The following is a 19,821-nucleotide window of genomic DNA, read 5'->3' as shown; positions in this document are numbered from 1 at the left end:
GTTATTTCATTGATATGCAGACGCTGTTTAGCTTAGAAAGGAAAGTTTTATTTACGGAAGGACATTCCGGATAGGAAAGGTGAGGCGGAGGATAGAGCTCCTACATCTAGCTGGCTCAAGAGAAGAAGGCAGACTGAGAAGCATCCGGGAAGAAAGAGGAAATTGCCCTAAGAGTAGCAATCTAGGGACAGACAAAAGACACACTTAAAAAGATAGAAAGGTCCTGAACTCTCTGATCTATCTAACAGCCTTCTTGCTGCCCCCATCAGGGTCTTCCTCTTCCTGGTTAACTTTGTACACCAGACATTGCATACTCCAACATTTCACTCCCTGGGAATTAGGTGAGTTTGGGCGAGAAAGAGCCATTAAAAGTGTCTGCTGTCTATGTATTGATCAGAATTGGCTATGATCATTGAAGTGTCCTGAGCTGCTAACAATAAAGCTTTCTATTAACCCAGAAGCAACGTTGTTAGTCTGTCTGCCTTTGAGAACCACAAGCAAAGATGGCTTTAAAGGGGGGCTCATCAATGGCAACCATCTACGGGGAATAAACTGAACATTGAAGTTCAGGGAACATAAACCTCTGAACCCCAGTACTAGTGGGCAGCATTAGTGGGAAGCCTTGGGGCCTTGGTGGGCTGCTGTGTGAAACAGGACTAGATTAAGCCCTGTTCATGGAATGTAGCATTAATCCTGTATGCCATACAGTTAATGCACAGAATTTATAGATAAGTTTAACATGCAAAGCTTGATTGTATCTTGCTTATAATGTTTTTCTGGTTAGCTATAAAAGTTACTCTTCCTATCTTTAGCCTTGAAAAAGCAGGTCAAAATGAAGAGATATATTAACTGTTAGAATAAGTTTAGAAAGGTTGGTCTTCTGCCAAACTAGTTCTCAGCACAAAGAACAATGCCCAGATAAAAATCCCATTGAGAAACTGGTGTCCAACATCATGTTGCACCTGCATGAAACACAAATCTGAAGGTTCTGTAAAGTCGTATGTTGGCCAATATAACAGTTTTTATACAAGCTTGCCACACTCTATAACCTCAGAATCTCAGGTTTGGAATTCAATGAGATCTGCTTTTCTCTTAACTAGCAAAGCTCTAGGAACAAACTTTTAACCTTACTCCTTTCCCTTAAATTCAGAAACAGGGATGAATTAGATATAAAGGATTGATTGCAATGGAGTATGTCAGTGATCTATGTTTCTATTTAATAATGTTTTGTTTAATCAGACCTCTGGTTACTATATAACTTTTAATTAGAAGTTTTAATTATTATATATTGACTCTTTATTGGCTGGGAAATACAGGACATCACTTCAGACCTTGCACAAACAAACAGATTTCAATCTCTTTCTCACAGTGAAATCCTAAACAGAATTACACCCTTCTAAGTGTATTGAAACCAACAGGCTTAGAAGGGGATAATTCTATTTAAAATTGCATTGTTAATGACCGAGGGCAGTGCCCTGCAAAGGCTGAACATTTCAAGGGAGCACTGAATTGTCAAGTAGTGTTGTGATTTGGTAGCCAAAGTGTTGCTTTAATGTAATCAAAAGATTTCAGTTTTCATGTGAATGTTTCAAGTAGTGCCCTCTCACAGGTAGGTCCGAGAGATGATCACATTTGAAAGTGTTATTTCAGTTAAAGAAAATATTTTGACTTATTATTATTATTATTATTATTATTATTATTATTATTATTATTATTATTTGACTTTTAGCCTGCCATTCCCAGAAGGCTTGTGGCGGGTTACATTCAATAAAAATCCCAATAAAATACCAAGATATATGCGGCCAGTGGTCCCCTTTTTATCACTGAGGACTGGTCAATGCTTGACAATTTTACTGAGGGCTGGGGAAGGGGGTATTATTATTATTATTATTATTATTATTATTATTATTATTTCCCCCTTCAAGGATCGCTGCCTTGTTGTGGCAAGGGGGCTTGCGTAGTTCAGTGAAGCTATGAGCTATACCGTGCAGGGCCACCCAAGACGGACAGGTCATAGCTGAGAGCTCTGACAAAAGGTGATCCACTGGAGAAGGAAATGGCAAACCACTCCAGTATCTTTGCCATGAAAACTCTATGGACAGTTCCAATAGGCATAACGATATGACGCTGGAAGATGAGCCCCTCAGGTCGGAAGGTGTCCAATATGCTACTGGGGATGAGCAGACGGCTAGTACGAGTAGCGCCAGAATGAATGAAGCGGCTGGGCCAAAGCCGAAAGGACGCTCAGTTGTGGAAGTAACTGGTGGCGAAAAGACAGTCCGATGCTGTAAAGATTTTTATTCCATAGGAACCTGGAACGTCAGATCCATGAATCAAGGCAAGCTGGACGTGGTTAAACAAGAAATGAGAAGACTGAACATCGACATTTTAGGAATCAGTGAACTAAAATGGACAGGAATGGGTGAATTTAATTCAGATAACCATCAGGTATACTACTGTGGACAAGAATCTCGCAGAAGAAATGGAGTAGCCTTCATAATCAATAAGAGAGTAGGAAAAGCAGTCTTGGGATACAATCCCCAAAATGACAGAATGATCTCAGTTCGAATCCAAGGCAAACCATTCAACATCACAGTGATCCAGGTCTACGCCCCAACCACTGCTGCTGAAGAGGATGAAGTTGATCAGTTCTATGAAGCCCTACAACACCTTCTAGAAGCAACGCCCAAAAATGATGTGCTTATCATCATGGGGGATTGGAATGCTAAAGTAGGAAGCCAAAAGATAACCGGGATAACAGGCAAGTTTGGCCTTGGAGTACAAAATGAAGCAGGGCACAGGCTGGTAGAATTTTGTCAAGAGAATACAATGGTCATAGCAAACACTCTTTTCCAGCAACCCAAGAGACGACTCTACACATGGACATCACCAGACGGTCAACACAGAAATCAGATTGACTATGTGCTCTGCAGCCAAAGATGGAAAAGTTCTATCCAGTCAATAAAAACAAGACCAGGAGCTGATTGTGGTTCAGATCATCAGCTTCTTGTTGCAAAATTTAGGCTTAAATTGAAGAAAGTAGGGAAAAGCACTAGGCCACTCAGGTATGAACTAAATCATATCCCCGACGAATACACAGTGGAGGTGACAAATAGATTTAAGGAATTAGATCTGATAGACAGAGTGCCTGAAGAACTATGGACGGAGGTTCGCAACATTGTACAAGAGGTAGCAACTAAAATCATCCCAAAGAAAAAGAAATGCAAGAAATCAAAATGGCTGTCTGGGGAAGCTTTACAAATAGCTAAGGAGAGAAGGGAAGTGAAAGGCAAGGGAGAAAGAGAAAGATACACCCAATTGAATGCAGAATTCCAGAGAAAAGCTAGAAGAGATAAGAATGCCTTCTTAAATGAACAGTGCAAACAAATAGAAGAAAACAATAGAATGGGGAGGACCAGAGATCTTTTCAAGAAAATTGGAGATATGAAGAGAACGTTTCATGCAAAGGTGGGTATGATAAGGGACCAAAATGGTAGGGACCTCACAGAAGCAGAAGAGATTAAACAAAGGTGGCAAAATTATACAGAAGAACTATACAAGAGCGAGCTTAACATCGCTGATGACCACAATGGGGTAGTTACTGACCTGGAGCCAGACATCCTGGAATGTGAAGTCAAATGGGCCTTAGGAAGTCTGAGCAACAATAAAGCTAGTGGTAGTGACAGCATTCCAGTTGAACTATTCAAAATCTTAAAGGACGATGCAGTAAAAGTGCTACACTCAATATGCCAGCAAATTTGGAAAACTCAACAATGGCCACAGGATTGGAAAAGGTCAGTTTACATTCCAATCCCAAAGAAGGGCAATGCCAAAGAATGTTCAAACTACCGCACCATTGCACTAATTTCTCATGCTAGCAAAGTTATGCTCAAAATCCTACAAGCTAGGCTCCAGCAATATGTGGACCGAGAACTTCCAGAAGTACAGGCAGGATTTCGAAGAGGCAGAGGAACTAGAGATCAAATTGCCAACATACGCTGGATCATGGAGAAAGCTAGGGAGTACCAGAAGAACGTCTATTTCTGCTTCATTGACTATGCTAAAGCCTTTGATTGTGTGGAGCACAACAAATTGTGGCAAGTTCTTAAAGAGATGGGAATACCAGAGCATCTTATATGTCTCTTGAGAAATTTATATGCAGGTCAAGAAGCAACAGTGAGAACTGAACATGGAATCACTGACTGGTTCAAAATTGAGAAAGGAGTTCGGCAAGGCTGTATACTGTCGCCTTGCCTATTTAACTTGTATGCAGAGCACATCATGAGAAATGCGGGATTAGAGGAGTCACAAATTGGGATCAAGATTGCAGGGAGAAATATCAACAACCTCAGATATGCAGATGATACCACTCTAATGGCAGAAAGTGAAGAGGAACTAAAGAGCCTGTTGATGCGGGTGAAGGAGGAGAGTGCAAAAGTTGGCTTGAAACTCAACATCAAGAAAACAAAGATCATGGCATCCGGCCCTCTCAATTCCTGGCAAATAGAAGGGGAAGAAATGGAGATAGTGACAGATTTTATTTTCCTGGGCTCCAAGATCACTGCAGATGGGGACTGCAGCAAAGAAATTAAAAGACGCTTGCTCCTGGGGAGGAAAGCTATGGCAAATCTAGACAGCATCCTAAAAAGCAGAGACATCACCCTGCCAACAAAAGTGCGTTTAGTCAAGGCTATGGTCTTCCCAGTTGCAATGTATGGCTGCGAAAGTTGGACCATAAGGAAGGCCGAGCGTCAAAGAATTGAGGCTTTTGAACTCTGGTGCTGGAGAAGACTCTTGCGAGTCCCTTGGACTGCAAGGCGAACAAACCGGTCAGTCCTAGAGGAGATCAGCCCTGACTGCTCTTTAGAAGGCCAGATCCTGAAGATGAAACTCAAATATTTTGGCCACCTCATGAGAAGGAAGGACTCCCTGGAGAAGAGCCTAATGCTGGGAGCGATCGAGGGCAAAAGAAGAAGGGGACGACAGAGAATGAGGTGGCTGGATGGAGTCACTGAAGCAGTAGGTGCAAACTTAAATGGACTCCGGGGAATGGTAGAGGACAGGAAGGCCTGGAGGATCATTGTCCATGGGGTCGCGATGGGTCGGACACGACTTCGCACATAACAACAACAACAATTATTATTATTATTATTATTATTATTATTATTATTATTATTATTATTATTATTATTTAATTTTTAGACCGCCCTTCTCCCAATAGGTCTCAGGGCGGTTTACAACATAAATAGTTAAAACACAATAAAATCCCCATAAAAACCCCAATTAAAAGTTACATATAACATATCACATAACATATAGCGGCAGTGGTCACAATTCTGATCTTAGTTCAGCCTGGTGGAGAGAATAATGTTCAGAAGAGGGTGGCACCAGTACAATACATCTAACCATTATCTCGGTGTTAGAGATCTCAATATTGGAGGGGATCCTCTGATGGATTAGTGGGAGAGCTGCCCTGGCCTCAACCATATGCCTGGCGGAAGAGCTCCGTCTTACAGGCCCTGCGGAAAGCTGGTAGATCCTGCAGGGCCCTTAGCTCTTCTGGGAGCTCGTTCCACCAGGTCGGGGCCAGGACTGAAAAGGCCCTGGCCCGGATCGAGGCCAGGTAGTCTTTTGCCGAGGGATGTCGCCACCACCTGAACCCCTGCTCCACTTACTTTCCCGCTGGTGCCCCTGACTTCCCGCCGCCCACTGGGGGCGCTGCCAGCAGCAGCTGCGCAATGCCACACCAAGGGGGAGCCCCAGCCATGGCGGCTGCTGGAGAGCACCAAAGGTGAGCTGGCAGCAGAGTAGCAGGGCAGCCCCTGAGGCAGCAGCCAGGGAGGAGGATGAGGAGGAGCTGGACCGGGGGTTGGGGACCGCTGTATGCGGTGACATAACACAACTAAAATACCCCCCTAAAAATCAACTCTAGGGGTGGCATGGAAAATGATCTCAACTGCCCGTAGAATAGTCCAGGAGCGGGTCCAAATCTTCCTGGTGTGCTGGACTTTGAAAAGAAAAATGCTGCTGACAAAGACCACGTGTTAAGGTGAAGAGATGTTTTATGGTAGTCAGCAGTCAGAATTGCAGAATTGCAGACAATGTATCAGAGGTCTAAACGAAAGTTAGCACCATATGTCACCAACACACTCACCAACACATTCACAACATCAAAGTCGCTCCTGCAGCGGTGTCATGACTAACATGAAAGACAGCAGAACAGCATGGTGCCCCAGAGTCTCAAAGAAGGTCTCCCAGCACAGCCATCTGACATCTGCCCACCAGAAATCACCAGAGCCACCTAAAACCAGCACCATCAGCCTCACCCTGGCGAGACAGTTCAGAAAGTTGTCATACTAAAAACTACTGAGAAGTCCAAAGTAACTTATATGGATTCCCCAAAACCAATTGTCCTTGTGAAGGCATTCTAGCATGGTGACCTCTTGACTCTTGTTGTTGATAGCATTCCCTGCAGTACCGTAAAGAGCCCATGGCCGATTGTTACTAAAATATTAAAATAGTAATATAAGGAAAGGCGGCAGGATTTTGCCACCTTTGATGCAACAAACTGTTTTTGGAGGATTGGAGGATTCAACCACTGATGAAGTCAATGAAAACAGAACTCATCTAGAAGCTGTTATGGTTGTTCCTTCTGGTATATAAAAGAATTGTAAAAGAAATTGAATTGAAATTCATTGTATACATTATTACAAACATATTGCCTTGGAAAGGTTCCCTGTTATCTTCTATTAATTTTTCATTGTGAACCTTTCTTTTTTCGTATTGTAAGATCAGAAACCAGACTAAAAAGCCCTCAGATATATCATGCAGTTTGGAAACTGAGCCTAATTTAAGAACGTTTGTATAATTTGTATAATTAGCCCTTGAGGTAGCAAAGGAAAATTTGCTTTGAGTGATTCCCAGAACAGAGATCATGATCTGCTCCAAGGCACACTTATGCCCTTAACATGTGGCACCATGTTTTGTTTCTAGTAAAAGTGGCAGGTGAAAAATTAATATTAATACTTATTATTAATAATAATAAATTAATAATAAATAAATAAATAATAATTATAGCGGTGGAGAGCAGCAAAACTACTTGAAGTTGTCCCTTTCTGATTTGGAGTAAACCAGTGTTGGTACAGGTGGCCTCTAAGAAGATTGAGAGCCTCTACCATATTACTTGGTGTAGTATCTCTTCATCTATCCTTCTCCAGGCTGCACAATTATAAAGGACATGGAAACCAGGCACAGATCAGGGTAGCATTCATCTTTCATCGATAAGGAAAGCAGAAGCCTAGATACCCTTGGCAGGAAATTCTATTCATTATCAACCTTAAATTTTTGTATAGCTAACTACCAAGCAGTCATTGGGGTGTCTTATGGACTATTTTTTCTGGTGGTGGTTCTGATGCCACTTTTTCAAAGCCTGAGTTGTTGCAGATGTTCTACCAGGCTGAATAAACTCAGACACCATTGATGCAAGTCTCTTACGAGGTATAGACACTGTGCCCAAAGTGGCCAAGGTGAAATGTCTAATAGTAAATACTGAGGGTGATTCTGAGGGTGATTTCTATCAATATCTTAATTGTAAAAAAATTGTAAAAAAAAATATAACAAAATCTTTGTGAATGCTGGTCAACCTGCAGTAACCTCCCAGACAGAGTTTATTCAGTGAATTATATATTCAGTGTATTATAGCTGCCAGGTGACAACAGCTTTTTCTTGGCTATTTTATTCTTAGCTGTAAACCGCTCCTGCGGAGTGGTAGAAATAAAGCCATAAGGTCAGTGTGGGCGGAGAAAGGGGCGCATCCAGGATAAAAACTCGGAAGGCCCTATCGGGAGCCGTGCACAACCTGTGGCTCCTGACTGGTCGCTTGCCCACTTGCTCCGTCGTCCACTAGAGGCTGAGAAGATGCTTCTCCTCCCTTCTTCCCTGTCGCCGAAGCCGGGACCTGGCCCGGGGGTGGCCGCAAGCCACCCCTTGCCCCTGCAAGAACGACTCAGGAGGTGCGCAGAGCCTCTAAATCCGCCTTCCTCAAACCCGCCACTGCCACAGCCGGCTGGCCGGCTGCCATAGGCAGCATGCTCGGCCAGGCAGCGGGGGGAGGCGGTGCCCGGAGGGGGGCCCTCATGCCCCTGACAAGCCACTGCCCGCCTGCCGCCACCACAGCCCCGCGAGCCTACACCCCACTAAAGGGACAGCCCCGCTGTGTCAATGACTCGCACAACCTGTCCTTTTGGCGCCCACTAGGTCCGTCCAGGAAGCACCTGACATGCAAGGTAAGCTCTCCCGCCACCGCCACCCCCCCGCCAACCGCCCACGCTTCCCCCATCCCCAACCGCCTGCCCACCCCCACATCAAGTCTCTCCCGCGCTCTCCCCACCATCCGCTGCTGATTCCCCCACCCGACACACCCAGCCACCCAGCCACCCAACGCACTCTCCTGCCGCCTACTCCCTTGAGCCGGCTGGGATTGAACTCCCAGCCTCATGGGCAAAGCTTTCAGACGGCTGCCTTACCACTCTGCGCCACAAGAGACTCTTTATATTTTTCCTACAGCGGGCTTAATTTCTAGTTTGAAAATAAACTATATAGACTACTTTAGTAAGATAAAATATATTTACTTACATAATAGTAAAATCCTCCGACATAAAGCTTCAAAAGTAACTGTCTTCTGAAGTAACACTGGTTTTAGAGATACATTATTTCTTTACTTTGTTGATATAGAACACATCTTCTGGCATGCTCAGTGAAATGGAAGTTAAATCTGTAAGTTTCACCCGCCAAGTGCCCCCGAAGACCTTGAGTGGCAGCCGCCATAGACACAGCTAACAGTGGAGGCAGTGGACAAGGAGGCTGACCAAGCTGTGGGGGCACTGCCCATTGATCCAGGGTCGCTGCAGCAGCGACAAAGGTCAGCCTAGCTGAGGCGGCAGAAGACCACTGAATACAGCAGCCCTTCTGTCACAAAAGTTGAGAAGTGGGGAGGAGGATGTGTGTGTGTGGTGGGGGGGGGGGGAGAGACCAGGGATGAAGTCAGGGAAGTGATAGCTAAGGGGGAGAGGACAGGGAGGAGTGGAGGGACAGGGCCTGTGTCTTTATTATTATTATTATTATTATTATTATTATTATTATTATTATTATTATTATTATTATTATTATTATTATTATATTTATTTGATTTCTATACCGCCCTTCCATATGGCTCAGGGCGGTTTACATACAACATGGGGGATACATGGAACGAATTAATACATAAAATAAACAAATACAACAACAACAATTCAATAACACAATTTCAGTGATCATAAATAATACAACAGGAATGGAACCCAGTAATGTGTGTTAAGAGAAAGAGGGAGGGGGGCGGTACCAGTAAGGACACTGTGGAAGCGAAACGTAAGGGGGTGAGGCAAAGGAGGAAGGTGGAAAAGAGTCTGTACCAGCCCGCCATTATGTGGATATGTTTTTTACATCAAGATTTTTTAACTTATAAAGTTATAATTTGATTCAGTTACACTGTTTTCTTTTTGACATTCACAACACAGAAGGAGAGATTATTTTACATTTTCTGACTGGCAGAGAGGTTCCCTCTCGCTCTCTAACTGTCATATCCGCTCTCCTGCTGGAGCCAGGAGAGTTGAGTTAGACGTTTATTGAACTCCACCCCCCTCCCTTGGTGAGATTCCAGGCATTTCTCTGAACCTTCTCTTGCCTCTTTGGCCAGGTTTCATGGCTCTGGGAGGCTCTCCCTCCCCCACTGTGAGAACTCTCTCTTATCACCCCGTGTCCTTGGCATGTTTGGGGAATGCTGGAAATTTACTGCCAAGAACAACAGTATGGGCAGACCTGATGTCTCCAACTATTCACGCCTTTTTAATCTTTTCCTATGTGAACCCCTCTCCCACCTAATTTACCCTCCCCCTATGGGCAACCCATCCCTGTCTCTGTCATTGCATCCCCTGTGCCTACCATTCTGGACTTCACATCATCTTATGGAACCTTTCAATAAAAACTAGCTTCTTAGCACCACCTGTGTTCTGTTCAAGAGGGTCACGTCTGATCAAGGGTAATCAGCCACAGTTCATGACACTAACACACCAAATAGTCACCAACTGCTGAAATGGAATCCTTTCATCACACATCACTTCAGTATCTGTGAGTGTGTACACAAGGATGGGAAAAACAAATATTCCAACAAAATGGATCAATGGTGAACCAGAATGTGGGACCTTAGTGGATGTTGGAACCAAGGTCAAAGGGGTCATGACAGACAAAGCCTTTCCCCACAGAGCTGCCTTCTCGCCCAATGTGGTATCCCGTCTTGACTTCAGAGTGAAATTTTGACAAACAGGGTAAGTACCTATATTATGCCCTTCTCCCACAGCAAGCAATGGTCATCTTCACTGGAGTATGAGATTTTCACTCCACACTGGCTGCACTTTTTGAATATTGCCCTGGAGTCCATGGTAAGAAGAAAGAATAATACTGGGGACTGGTAGACCAGACCATGCAACTCAACAAGACAAAGAAACTAGAAAACACAACCACAGATCATGGCGGTGAAAAGGGACCGGGGGGGGGGGAGGGGTCCAGGACCGTGACCACCCTCTTTCAGACTTTTAGCAAATAAAAAATTCTTAACAGTAGGCCTGTGCATGTTCAGTCCCAATGTGGGCTGCACTACAAGATAGAAGAGGAACAATTCAGTTTGCATAGTTTGAGTGAAACCAGGAGAGTGGTGCCTTTCCTGACTTCAATAGATGGGTCATTCCATAAAGTATCATCATGGAAATGGAGCATGCTCTGCTGGAATGATTGCCACTGCTAAAATCAACACAACTGAGAAAACAGAATCTTCATGTTGTCAGACCCCACCCCCTGGCTTCTGGGTAATGTATACATCACTTCAAGCAATCAGATGCTGGGAAAAAACATTTACCTACCATAAGAGCCTCTTGTGGCGCAGAGTGGTAAGGCAGCCGTCTGAAAGCTTTGCCCATGAGGCTGGGAGTTCGATCCCAGCAGCCGGCTCAAGGTTGACTCAGCCTTCCATCCTTCCGAGGTCGGTAAAATGAGTACCCAGCTTGCTGGGGGGTAAACGGTCATGATTGGGGAAGGCACTGGCAAACCACCCCGTATTGAGTCTGCCATGAAAACGCTGGAGGGCGTCACCCCAAGGGTCAGACATGACTCAGTGCTTGCACAGGGGATACCTTTACCTTTACCTTTTACAGCCAGTTCTGTGTGAAACTGCAAGTAACAAGTCTTCTCATACGCTACAAAGACTTTAGATGTTAAACTCACCATCTGATCCTTCACTGTTTTTACTCCTTTTGTTTCGGCGGACACGATGGTTTTCTTCTTTCAGGTGAGGCCTTTCTTCAGTAGAGAGGAAATTCAACAATGCAACCTGAAAAAATGAAAACAGGATGCTGAAATCTAAATAGAAAGATGGCACCTAAATTAAGCTATAACAAATACATAGCAACAAAATAAATCAATTGTTTTTCCAGTTTGATTTTTTTCCCTAATGCAAGCTTTACGTAGTCATGCAAGGTATGGACCCTACAACATATAGCCCACCTGAATGTTTAACCCCTGCGAGGTTCTGCCCCCTGGGAGCCATATCATCATTAATGGGAATGGGTGCATCAAGTGCCTGTAAAATACAACTCCAATCTCCTTCCTACGTAATCTCACAACAGCATTAAGGCTACACAGTATGGAACAAAGACCAAATACAGCAGCCGAGAACCTGTGTTTCAAATGATCAAAGAACCAGCTCCGAAACCACAATTGTTGTCTTGCCTTTCTATGGCAAAAATAGTGAACTGGGAGGGGTGGGTCCCAGTGAAGGAACAAATATAGAAAAATACAGACACACTGGGAAACCGACATGGCAATACAATATCCAAATTGGACTTCTATAGAGTCATCTCATTTCAGTAATTCTTTTATTCTTATTTCACACAAGTCTCGACGCGTTTCGCCTTACAGCTTTTTCAAGGGACGCTTTTTATATTTAAGGACTAACTTCAACTTACTAAGGTGAAACGCGTCGGGACTGAAGAGAGACGACTCTATAGAAGTCCAATTTGGATATTTTATTGACATATTGGTTTCCCAGTGCGTCAGTATTTTTCTATATCTGCCTTTCTATGGGGCTATATCAAAAGAAAGATGGGTCCCAATGCAGTAAGCATCCAACATATAAACACACTGTGAAAAGGCTTGTAAAAGTAGTCATGCAGACTTTATTCAAAAATAGTGTCTGAATTTATAGAACATTAGAAGGTATACACTGTTTTACACCAACACACATGTAGTATTGAACACCCAAAGTCATTTCCCCACATATCAAACATCAATGGATAATGGATCAAGTCACCAATCCTGATCTCTGCTACAATACCATTGGATTCACAGCTTTATACTGTAAACAATCACTATCTGAAGCTCTGACTATGAGGCTGGAGGTCGGTAAAATGAGTACCCAGCTTGCTGGGGGGTAAAACGGTAATGACTGGGGAAGGAAATGGAAAAACCACCCTGAATTGAGTCTGCCAAGAAAACGCCAGAGAGCATCACTCCAAGGGTCAGGCATGACTCGGTGCTTGCACAGGGTATACCTTTATCTTACCTTTATGTACTTCTAGACAGCATCATAAAAAGCAGAGACATCACCCTGCCAACAAAAGTGTGTCTAGTCTTCCCAGTTGCAATGTATGGGTGTGAAAGTTGGACCATAAGGAAGGCCAAGTGTCAAAGAATTGAGGCTTTTGAACTCTAGTGCTGGAGAAGACTCTTGCGAGTCCCTTGGACTGCAAGGCGAACAAACCGGTCAGTCCTAGAGGAGATCAGCCCTGACTGCTCCTTAGAAGGCCAGATCCTGAAGATGAAACTCAAATACTTTGGCCACCTCATGAGAAGGAAGGGCTCCCTGGAGAAGAGCCTAATGCTGGGAGCGATCGAGGGCAAAAGAAGAAGGGGACGACAGAGAACGAGGTGGCTGGATGGAGTCACTGAAGCAGTCGGTGCAAACTTAAATGGACTCCGGGGAATGGTAGAGGACAGGAAGGCCTGGAGGATCATTGTCCATGGAGTTACGATGGGTTGGACATGACTTCTCAACTAACAGCAATAACAAATGTACTTCTAAGGGGTTTTGGAGGCTGCATGTTGACTTAGAAGCACTTGCCTACTACATCTTAAGTTCAATCAATTAATGTGATTTACAACTCTCTAACCTTTATTAGGGCAGGCAGCACAGGTTACAAAGGCAAGTTATGTTTTGTGCAACCACTGTGCCATTAGAAATCCCCACACTGCCATCCTGTGAGGAAAGTGGCAAACACTTGGAAATGACCAGTCCCTCCACAAATGTGGGAAGGGCGGAGGGATAGTTCTGTAATTACTGATCTTCAAGCAAAGGTTGGATACACACTTTTCTTGGATGCTTAGGGCTGATCCTGCGTTGAGCAGGGGGTTGGACTAGATGGCCTGTATGGCCCCTTCCAACTCTATGATTCTATGATTCTATGATTCTTTAACTAACATGTTATCCTCAGAGCAGAGTGGGCAGTGTGCACACAGACACACAGCTACAGAATGTCAGAGTGGGCATTCCAGAAATCTTTCCAGCTACCCTGCTTAGTAACATTCATGTGCCCTCCATGCTTCCCGGGAAGATGGTCAGTCCTCTTCAGGCTTAATTTTTTTCCTCTTTAAATTTACAAAATCATGGTTTTTGTGCATTCCGAATTGCAGATAAAATGATTCCTGGTCAGGCCCTGTTTGCTTAAATTACTGATAGGCATCTAGTCATGAAGTGTGCTAATAAGAAGTAAAGGGTGGTGGTGAGAACCTATGGCCCCGTTTCCCATGAGAGAATAGTGGGCAATTAGTTTAATTCTCATTTTAATACCTATGATTTAATGCATTTGTTCTAAATACCTCTTTTGTATACCATTTTGTATGCTTTTGTAATCCACCTGGAGTCTTATAAGAAAGGAAGGAAAAGAAATGCAGCAGCAGCAGCAACAGCAACAATGGGTCAGCAACTGTACACCATCCAGGCTCAGCTTTGACAGGAACAGACTGCAGTTTAGCCTTCCGAAGTAGGAAGAAAGACTTCAAATTATTTTCAAAACTAAAAAAAACCTAGGAGGGCTCAGAATGGAAACTACATGGTACTTAAACAGATCAAAAAGCACCATGATTCTTTGGCACCAAAGTAATACAATTTATGGTCACATGGTCTATAAACTCATCATAAACCCAGGTGCTGAAGCCCGTGTAAGATTTCAAACAGGCTAGAAGGCTTCATCCCAGAGGAATGTGGGATCCCCTTAGGGATGTCATTCAACCACCTCATGTTCATCTCAGTTCTACTCGGGAACGAAGGCAGGTGGGAACTACAAAGTAAAACCTGCTTTCCAACAAGTGGAACCCAGCATTTGGTTTAAGAAGTTAGAATGTCACGTGTTTCAAAGCACAATCTACAACGTATCTTTTCCAAACTGAATAAAAACAGCATTTTTACAATGGAGTTTCTCTTCATAGAACCATAGAATAATAGTTGGAAGGAACCCCTTGGGTCATCTAGTCCAACCCCCTGCACTATGCAGGACACTCACATCCCTATCACTCACCCACTGTCACCTGTCACCCCCTCGAGTCTTCACAGAATCAGCCTCTCCGTCAGATGGCTATCCAGCCTCAGTTTAAAAATCTCCAAAGATGGAGAAGCCACCACCTCCCGAGGAAGCCTATTCCACTGAGAAACCGCTCTTACTGTCAGGCACTTCTTCCAGACAGCTAGTTCACTCAATGTGAAACATGATGCTGTTCTTGATGGACCACTGGTTGGATCCAGCACTGCTTTTCTTTTCAGCTACAATCAGAAGTGTTAAAATTGGGTCCTTTTCTTGCTTTGATAGATGTGAGACAGATGGCAGATGAAACAATTCTGAAATAGCCGATATTCTAATCTGCAAGCAAGACATAAAACTATACTTCTGAATGCCAAGGGAATCCACAGTTTGCCTAGCTTCAATCTGAAACACATTTGAAAATATGCAGAATACTCCAAATTAAAAGTATACCCATATGGGACACATTACTTTCCCTTCTTAACTTTATTTGAACAAGGGGCTAGGTAGAGAAGCAGAGAGTCTGAGTAATCAACAGAGGGAAAAGCAAATCATTTCAAAGCATTCAGACTCTTTGTTTCTTTTCAAAATGAAAGGTTGTAAAACATGGATGCAACTGACTTCCAAATGCTTAATCTACTTTTCCCCTTCAGAGTTTACATTTAATAAAGATCTTTTAATATGCTGTTTCCACTGCAAATGAGAGGCAGTCTGGTGTTGCAAGCAGTGCTTGACTACAATCAAGGGCAATGACCTTGGCCCAACCACTCCTTAGTTGTTGTCTTTTCATAGGAAGGTTGTCAATGTTCATTTGGGAATGTCACCGAGAAGTTCCTCCTCCAGGCAATTCTGCCTCCATGCAAAGGAGTCTGGCATTTTAAAACCCCAGAAAGCTCTATCCACTCCTACTTGCATCAGTGATAAGCTAATTGCTCCTGGGATGCCTAGAAACAGAAAAGGCAAGGGCCTCTGGGGGAAGGGCTGGGGATAAATAAGTTTTCACTCTAGATAGTGGCAGCAAATTCAACATATAAGGCTCTGTATAGAGATTTATCCATTCTGATTTACAGCAAGTGAATTTCACTGGGAGATCAAGTTCTAGAAAGAAAAGGCACACTATCCACTTTGCTCCATACAATTAGCTGTTTTATATGCAAGTACAAATCATGCTAATGACCATTCAAAGTTTAGCTTGTGAATAAGTGCCTTAGGCAATTAATAAGGCACACTTAATAAGTGTACACTTCAAACTTAACACCTATATATCTTATCCTCAACATGGCCCCATCTGTTGATTCTTAAGTCCAGTGGCTGGAGCTAAGAACACACAAGACATATCCTTCTGCAAAGCTGAAGAATCAACGATTTTAAAAATACATTTATGAAATGGATGCACCAGTACCTCATGGAAGGTTGGTGACCCTGGGCCAGTTACTATGTTTTCACCTAATCTACCTCACAAGGGTGTTGTGAAGATAAAATGAAAGAGAAAAGGAATATGTAAGCTACTTTGGGTGCCCACATTCTACAGCTATAAAAACATAGAACGTGTCGTTTTCATGTGGCCTCTTGCCCCGTCTCTTCCTCCCTGCACACCCATCCTACGTTTTTGCTCCCCACCCCCATCTTCAGGCATCCCTCACATGGAAGCCCACTGGCGGGGGCATGTTTCTAGGTTTTGTTTTTAATTTATTGCTACATCTTTTAATGGAGCTACGAAGTTGTCTTTATGTTTTTATGACCTGTCTAGGATCCTGTTATTTGAATGGAAGGCACATAATTAAAATAAATAAAACATTTCAAGTTGTTCTGGCTAAGCATGAAGTCTTCCCGGAAACACAGACAGAGGGGCGGGAAAATTGTCAAAATCCTCTTTCTGCAGGTTCCCAGGACAGAGAATAGCAGTTATTTTGCATACACATTTTTATTTATGGTATATACTCATGTGTAAGCTGACTTTGAGCCTCTTGTGGCGCAGAGTGGTAAGGCAGCCGCCTGAAAACTTTGCCCATGAGGCTGGGAGTTCGATCCCAGCAGCCGGCTCAAGGTTGACTCAGCCTTCCATCCTTCCGAGGTCGGTAAAATGAGTACCCAGCTTGCTGCTGGGGGGTAAACGGTGATGACTGGGGAAGGCACTGGCAAACCACCCCGTATTGAGTCTGCCATGAAAACGCTGGAGGGCGTCACCCCAAGGGTCAGACATGACTCGGTGCTTGCACAGGGGATACCTTTACCTTTTTTAAGCTGACTTTTTCTGCACATTTTATTAATACTGAAAAGGCCCCCCGAGGGGCCTTATACTCGAGTGAGGATCCCACTTGCCTGTTATTGTTGATACCATGTTTTTGTGGTGAAATTAGGTGCCTCAGCTAAAATTCAGGTCAGCTTATGCTCGAGTATATACTATATACTAATTAATACCAATAATCTTTATTTTTACAACCCCACACTTCCCAATAGGTTCAGGATGGGTCAGAACATATTAAAGTATAAAATTATTCCATGACAGGCTATCTAATAAGCAGTGTCCCAGGACAATACATATTGGACATTATGCAGAGTACAGAAAATCGTTATGCAGCAAACATTTTATCACAGGAGTTGGGCTGTGTATTTGCGGGAGCTCTGCATAGAGAGATGCCATCTGCATGCTGATGATACCTGCTTTCAAAGCTACAAATGATTTCTAAGGAATATAATACATTATATACATAGTTTATTGTCCACAGTCCTGTTTCCTTTTATAGAGGGTCTTCCTGAGCCATTCTGTCATAGTGTAGCCCCTGTCACAGCTCCTCCAGAACAACTCTATCTATTTTATAGTTTGTGGGATAGCAGAAGGATGAGAACCGTTCAGACCTCCTCAGGTGGGCCATCCGACAAAGTGGCGGCAGTAAAAGTGGTTGTTCTGATGAGCAGAGTTGTCATGGCACAACAGAGGAAAAGTGGTACTCTGGCAGAGATGAGGCTCCGAGGACAGGGAAGGATTTGCATGTGACTGTTCATACTCTGAACTGGATCGGGTGCCAGAGGGGACGGGCTGTGGAATGGAGGCAGCGTGGCAGCTCTGCCCACTCCAGCTGATAACTGAGCTGTGGCATTCTGTCCCAACCGGCGTTCCTGCTTGGGCTTCAAGGGCAGGCCGTAGAGTGTATTAAAACAGTGTAGGCCCCATGTGACCCTGGCATGGATTCGGGTAGCTAGATAGACTGAGTCAGGGTGGGGGCTATCTTCTGGGCTTGATATAGTTAGAAGAAAAACTCTTTTATGGCTGCATCAATGTTCTTCTCCAAGAGCAACTATAACCCCTAGACCAGTCTTTCTCAATGTTTTTATTGTTGAGAAACCCCTGGGACATTCTTCCGGCTCTGAGATCCCCCCAAAGGGGCACGATCCTGCAGAATATGGTTAGGAAGAGCAGCTGTGTACACACCTATCTGCAGAATCTCCCCACCCCCTCCAAGCCCATCACTGGCCATGGTGGGGGGTCCTCCAATATGACCACCTGTTAAATGTTTAACAAATTTAAAATATTAAAAATTAATTAACTCCCACTCATTCAGGAAACCCTTTCAGGGCCTCAAGAAACTCCACAGTTTTGTGAAAGCTCTGCCTAGACTCTTAACAGACTGAATAAATATGAGAGGAGTAGAATGTGCTCCCTCAGCCTTCCCACCCAGCAGAACCTCTTTCTTATCAGGATTCAGTTTCAATCCATTTCTCTTGGCTATTTTATCACAGGAGTTGGGCTGTGTATCAGCGGGAGCTCTGCACAGAAAGATGCCATCTGCATGCTGATGATACCTGCTTTCAAAGCTACAAATGATTTCTAAGGAGGACTTTACACAGAGGCTGACTAGGAAGGAGGCCAATGCTGCATCCTGTGGAATCCCGTGGATCATGGAAGACAACTGGTCTCCAACGGAATTTTTCTGATGCCCATTTAACAATCCCAAGCAATTCAGTTGACCACTGTTGCCTCAGCCCCTCCCAACCAAACAGCCCAATCTGTCATGTTAAAGGCTGCAGATAAAACCAGCTAGGCACAGGGAGGAGGCATGTCCGCTATCTGCATTCAGATGGAGACCATAAGTCACAGCTGTCTCATTCCTGTAGCTTGTCTGGAAACCTGAGCAGATAAGTTATCCAAAAAGGCCTGGAGGTAGGTGGTCCACCACTGCTCTTTGCATCACTGGACAGTAATTGGCCACTTCACTTTCCTGCACTGATGGGGTTTTTTTTTTAAAGTAGTGGCCAGATAATCACCCCTTTGGGCTGCCAACAAAAGGAACTCTGAGTCAGGAATTGATTTACTAGACATGTTAATATGATCCATACATGATTTTAGCAGCTGTTATGGGCAAGGATCCAGAGCACAAGTGGTGGTCCTTAAGGTATGTCGGCCCCCTCCTGCAGGAGGTTAGTATATGCAACCTGAGTTCACACTAGAAGCCCGTGCACAAGGGGGAAAGGCTACTAGAGTGATATGGTCCCTGTACCTGACTCCAGGCAGCCCTCTCATTGCGACATACTGTACCAATTTGAGTTTTCACCTACTCTTCAGGACGGCACCCACATCAAGTGCCCCAGAATCATCTCATCTAGAAGTGCCAGGAGAGATACTACAGTTCAGTGAAAGGCAGCACCTGGCTCACCAGGCCGAGCTGCTAGAATGTGAGCCTGGCCCCCACTAACAGCTCTCTATCCCACACAAAGCCCATGTCCAGCAGCATCCCCAGCCTGTGAAACCTGTTTTTAGGGGGAATCTCATCAGGAAACAACTCAGATTCCACCTCAGTCCTTCCAGCTTGCAGTAGCATTTCTGTCTTTTTAGATTAAACTTCATATTACTGGTATCTATTCAAGGTTTCCACAGCTTCTCTGCCATCTGCTAGATTAGAACTAGGTAGAGCCACAATGACAACCCAGCCCAAATCCCCAGGTGCATTCATCCAGCAACTCCATGTAGATGTTGAAATGTACGAGGGGCAAGAGGGGAGCTCATGAAATCAAGCAGTGGCCAAGCGGCAGTCCTCCAGCACTCCCCCGTGAAACTTGGCTTCCAGGTAGAACCAAAACCACCACCACCACCCCCACCACGAGTTCAGACCGCCTGCAAGAGCTCCCCTTGGCCTCACCATAAATCTATACAGGGGCAATA

At 44.2% G+C, this 19,821-nt stretch overlaps 1 protein-coding gene across 1 annotated transcript in view; it reads right to left on the bottom strand.

The window, feature by feature from the left end:
- EDA (ectodysplasin A) overlaps window positions 1-19,821 on the bottom strand; it is a 125,732-nt gene that overhangs the window by 54,642 nt on the left and 51,269 nt on the right. Inside the window, exon 3 of the mRNA XM_077307545.1 lies at window positions 11,314-11,419. Coding sequence (XP_077163660.1) covers window positions 11,314-11,419 — 106 coding nt within the window. The remainder of the gene's footprint in view (window positions 1-11,313; window positions 11,420-19,821) is intronic.

Source organism: Paroedura picta, chromosome 13, assembly GCF_049243985.1.
Source record: "Paroedura picta isolate Pp20150507F chromosome 13, Ppicta_v3.0, whole genome shotgun sequence".
Lineage (NCBI taxonomy): Eukaryota > Metazoa > Chordata > Lepidosauria > Squamata > Gekkonidae > Paroedura > Paroedura picta.
The sequence above is the reverse complement of the archived record's forward strand: the minus strand, read 5'-3'. Positions and strand labels throughout refer to the sequence as shown.